We start from the raw sequence: 5,453 nt of genomic DNA on the forward strand, positions 1-5,453 counted from the left end.
TCAATTTGCATATTCCCTCTTTGTTAGATAGGATATTACATATGTCCTCCTTTTCCCCACACTGAACCCTTTAGACCACTCCTGATCCCCACACCAGGCTTTCACCACCCTATATGCATAACCCTGTGTCCAAGGGTTATGCATAGATGCATACAAGTTTTTGGTTGATCCCACACACCCACCCTCCCCCGCCTTCCCTCTGAGATTCCACAGTCTGTTCCTGCTTCTATGTCTCTGGATCTATTTTGTTCACCAGTTTATTTTGTTACTTAGATTCTGCATGTAGTGAGATCATGTGGTACTTGTCTTCCTCTGACTGACTTATCTCACTTAGCATGATACTCTCCAGTTCCCTCTATGCTGTCTCAAAGGGTAAGAGATCTGACATTTGCTGCTGTCTCTGTCACTGAATGGTCTGCGGGCTCTCTGAGCTGCTGTATTGCCAAGATGTCTCTTTCTAACAAGCTGACTCTGGACAAGCTGGACATGAAGGGCAAGCAGGTCATCATGAAAGTGGACTTCAATGTTCCTATGAAGAACAACCAGATAACAAACAATCAGAGAATCAAGGCTGCCATCCCAAGTATAAAATTCTGCTTGGACAATGGAGCCAAGTCAGTTGTTCTTATGAGCCACTTGGGTAAGCCCGATGGCGTCCCCATGCCTGACAAGTCCTCTTTGGAGCCAGTTGTTGTAGAACTCAAATCTCTGCTGGACAAGGACGTTTTGTTCTTGAAGGATTGCGTGGGCCCCGAAGTGGAGAAAGCTTGTGCTGCCCCAGCTGCTGGGTCTGTCATCCTGTTGGAGAACCTTTGCTTTCATGTGGAAGAAGAAGGGAAGGGAAAAGATGCTTCTGGGAACGAGGTTAAAGCCGAGCCAGATGAAGTAGAAGCTTTCTGAGCTTCACTTTCCAAGCTGGGGGGTGTCTATGTCAATGATGCTTTTGGAACTGCTCACCAAGCCCACAGCTCTACGGTGGGAGTCAATCTGCCACAGAAAGCTGGAGGTTTTTTGATGAAGAAGGAGCTGAACTGCTTTGCCAAGTCGTTGGAAAGCCCCGAGCAACCCTTTCTGGCCATCCTGGGCAGAGCTAAAGTTGCAGATGAGATCCAACTGATTAATAATATGCTGGACAAAGTCAATGAGATGATTATTGGTGGCGGAATGGCTTTTACCTTCCTTAAGGTGCTCAACAACATGGAGATTGGCACTTCTCTGTTTGATGGAGGGGGAGCCAAAATTGTCAAAGACCTAATGTCCAAAGATGAGAAGAATGGTGTGAAGATTACCTTGCTGGTTGACTTTGTCACTGCTGACAAGTTTGATGAGAATGCCAATGCCGGCCAAGCCACTGTGGCTTCTGGCATACCTGTTGGCTGGATGGGCTTGGACTGTGGTCCTGAGAGCAGCAAAAACTATGCTGAGGCTGTCACTAGGGCTAAGCAGATTGTGTGGAATGGACCTGCGGGCGTATTTGGATGGGAAGTTTTTGCCCGATGGACCAAAGCCCTCATAGACGAGGTGATGAAAGTCACTTCCAGGGGCTGCATCACCATCATAGGTGGTAGAGACACTGCTACTTGCTGTGCTAAATGGAACACAGAGGATAAAGTCAGCCATGTGAGCACTGGGGCTGGTGCCAGTTTAGAGCTCCTGGAAGGTAAAGTCCTTCCTGGGGTGGATGCTCTCAGCAATGTTTAATACTTTTCCTGCCTTTTGGTTCCTATGCACATCCCCTTAGTGAACTTAGTGCTTTCCGCATCTCTACTTGATATTAGCTAAAATCTTCACCCATGTCAAGATTTAGCTAATGGCCCATAGACACAGCCCAGGAACACTTAAACGGTTGCACAGCATCTCAGCTCATCTTTACTGCACCCTGGAATTGCTTCCATTCTTCAGGATCCCATTTGAATTTCTTAGTGACTAAACCATTATACATCTTACAGTGCATATATTTACATTTTGTTTAAAAAGTAAGCTGTTAGCTTAATCCTCTTCTTGGAGTAACTTATAATGATTAGCTTTGTCATTGTCTCACTGCTCGCATGAAAACCAGGTGAAATTCCAGTTGTAGGGAGGGAGGGAGGCAAAGTTGGTGATCTGTTAAATAAATAAAAATATTCATTGAAACTGGAAAAAAAGGGTAAGAGATCCTTCTTTTTTACTGCTGCATAGTTTTCTATGGTGTAAATGTACCACAGCTTTTTCATCCATTCATCTACTGATGGGCACTTGGGCTGTTTCCAAATCCTAGCTATTGTAAAGTGTGCTGCTATGAACATAAGAGTGCATACTTTCTTTCTGATTGGTGTTTCTGATTTCTCAGGATATATTCCTAGAAGTGGGATCACTGGGTCAAATGTCAGTTCCATATTTAATTTTTTGAGGAAACTCCATACTGTTCTCCACAGTGGCTGCACCAGTCTGCATTCCCACCAGCAGTGCACTAGGGTTCCCTTTTCTCCACATCCTCTCCAGCACTTGTCATTTGTTGATTTGTTGATGGTAGCCATTCTGACAGGTGTGAGGTGATATCTCATTGTTGTTTTAATGTGCATCTCTCTGATGATCAGTGACTTTGAGCATTTTTCATATGTCTCTTGGCCTTCTGTATGTCCGCTTTGGAGAAGTGTCTATTAAGGTTCTTTGCTCATCTTTTAATTGGATTGTTTGTCTTCCTTTTGTTAAGTTGTATGAGTTCCTTATATATTTTGGATATTAACCCTTTATCAGATGTATCATTGCCAAATATGTTCTCACACACAATGGGTGCCCTTTTCGTTTTGTTGGTTTCGTTTGCTGTACAGAAGCCTTTTATTTTGATGTAGTCCCATATGCTTATTTTCTCCTTAGTTTCCTTTGCCTTCAGAGATGTACCTGTAAACATATTGCTACGAGAGATGTCTGAGATTTTGGTGCCTATGGTTTCTTCTAGAATTTTTATGGTTTCATGACTTACATTTAAGTGTTTTATCCACTTTGAGTTTATTCTTGTGTATGGTGTAAGTTGCTGGTCTAGTTTCATTTCTTTGCATGTATCTGTCCAATTTTCCCAACACCATTTATTGAAAAGACTGTCTTGACTCCATTGTATGCTCTTGCTCCTTTGTCAAATATTAATTGAGTATAATGGCTTGGATGGATTTCTGGGGTCTCTGTTCTGTTCCATTAATCTACATGCCTATTCTTGTGCCACTATCAGGCTGTCTAGATTACAGTGGTTTTGTAGTCTAACTTATCTGGTATTGTGATTCCTCCAACTTTGTACTTGTTTCTCAAGATTGCTGTGGCTATTTGGGGTCTTTTTTGGTTTGATATAAAGTTTTTGAGTATTTGTTCTAGAACTGTGAAATATGCTATTGGTATTTTAATAGGGATTGCATTGAATCTGTAGATTGCTTTGTGTAGTAGGACATTTTAATATGTTAATTCTACCAATCCATGAACACAGTATATTCTTCCACTTCTTTATATCTTCCTCTATCTCTTTTTTTAATGTCCTGTAGTTTTCCAAGTACAGGTCTTTTACCTACTTGGTTAAGTTTGTTCCTAAGTATCTTAATTTTTCTTTGCAATGGTAAATGGGATTGTTTAGTTCCTCTTTCTGAGAATTCATTATTGGTGTATTAAAAAGCCATCGAGCCCTCGCAGGTTTTGCTCAGTGGTTGGAGCATCTGCCTGCAGACTGAAGGGTCCTGGGTATGATTCTGTTCAAGGCCACATACTTCCTTGCAGGCTCCTCCCTGGCTCAGGCCCTGCTCAGGGTGCGTACAGGAGGCAACACATTGATATTTCTCTCTGTCTCTCCTTCTCTTTCACTCTCTCTAAAAATCAATGGACAAATGTCCTTGGGTAAGGATTAAAAAAATAAAGTATATATACTTTTAAGTGAATATATATATATATATACATTCCATTGATTTTTGGGTGTTGATTTTGTATCCTGTTACATTGCCAAATTAACTTACTAAATCTAGTAGCTTTTCAGTGGAGTCTTTAGGGTTTTCTATGTACAATATCATGTCATCTATGAATAATGAGAGTTTTACTTCCTCCTTTCAATTTGGATGCCTTTTATTTCTTCTTCTTGTCTGATTGCTATGGCTAGTACTTCCAGGACTATGTTGAACAGGAGCGGTGAAAGCAGACATCCATGTCTTGTTCCTGTTCTTAGGTGAAATGGTTTTAGTTTTTGCCCATTGAGTACGATGTTTGCTGTAGGTTTGTCATCTATATTGTTGAGATATGATTCCTCCATTCCTACCTTATTGAGAGCTTTTATAAAAAATGGGTGTTGGATTTTGTCAAATGCTTTTTCTGCATCTATTGATATAATAATGTGATTTTTGTCTTTCAATTTGTTTATGTGATGTATCATGTTTATTGATTTGTGAAAATTGCATCAGCCTTGCATCTCTGGAATAAATCCCACTTGGTCATGGTGTATGCTTTTTTTTTAGAACAACTCAGCAAAATGAAATTCCTGCTTATTGTTGGACAACATTGTTTCACACATACATCAAACAGGCCAAAATAAATAAATAAATAAACAGCAATTTCATAGACTAAAAAAGGGAAAAAGGAAACCTTTTTATCTTTGGCCTTCTTAACCATCTCATACAAACCAACTACTTATAGTGCAGCTAAGTACATACACAAAAAGTTACTGGATGCTCGGAATAAGATCTTCTTGTTGTTGTTGTTGTTTATAAGGGTTCCTGTCTCCTTTGAGATTATAACAAACATGGTCACGCCACAAGTAAAGTCAGAAGTAGGCCAGAGAACGTTCCAAAGGCTGGTTTAATCATCCCAAGACCATTAAAAATGGCTGACCCCTAACAATAGATACAAAAATATAAAATGTATATAAAAAATGCAAACAAATGTTCCCTTTTAAATTACTTTCTTTTAAAAAAGCAGGGCCTTGGAAGCTTTGGTTCTTTTCCTTGCCCTGTTGCACATTCCCGGTGTGGTTTTGTTGGGTGGTGGAGAGTGCGTGCCATCTGCAGGGCGCTGCCCGAGGTGGGTGGGTGGGCTGGTGGCCCCGAGTTTCTACTCAAAGGCGCCCACGTTTATATTCTGAGATGGGAAGTGGAGGGTGAATAGGTCATGGAGGTCTTTCTTTTTTAGTTTAAGTTTCCTTCTTTGCTGTCCAGTCATCCTCATCGGTCTTCTGCTTCTTGGTTCAGCTGCCCATTTGCCCATAGCTGCCTCAACCTCCTCATCTTCATCTCCATCCTCTTCCTCCCCTTCCTCCCCTTCCTCCCCCTCCTCCTCCCCCCTCCTTCTTTCTCTTCTTCATCTACCTCATTATCAGCCTCCTGCTCCCCATTTTCCTCATCAGCATTCCCATTCATAAGTGCATCTCTTTCGTTCTCTGCCTCCTCCACAACCTCCTTCTTCTCCTTTAAGTCCTTGGTGGTGATGTCGGAGCTGGTGTTCATGGCCTG

The 5,453-nt window shown here is 41.5% G+C and overlaps 1 protein-coding gene across 1 annotated transcript; it reads left to right on the plus strand.

The window, feature by feature from the left end:
• Positions 1–375: 375 nt before the first annotated feature.
• On the plus strand, positions 376–2,121 carry LOC139022115 (phosphoglycerate kinase 1-like). The gene is given in 1 exon segment (XM_070433197.1): positions 376–2,121. A coding segment is annotated over 1 exon segment (1,254 nt). The 5' UTR covers positions 376–447; the 3' UTR covers positions 1,702–2,121.
• The last annotated feature ends 3,332 nt before the right edge of the window (positions 2,122–5,453 follow it).

Source organism: Myotis yumanensis, unplaced genomic scaffold, assembly GCF_028538775.1.
Source record: "Myotis yumanensis isolate MYYU_CA2020_CCGP unplaced genomic scaffold, mMyoYum1.0.hap1 SCAF_13, whole genome shotgun sequence".
Classification (NCBI taxonomy): domain Eukaryota; kingdom Metazoa; phylum Chordata; class Mammalia; order Chiroptera; family Vespertilionidae; genus Myotis; species Myotis yumanensis.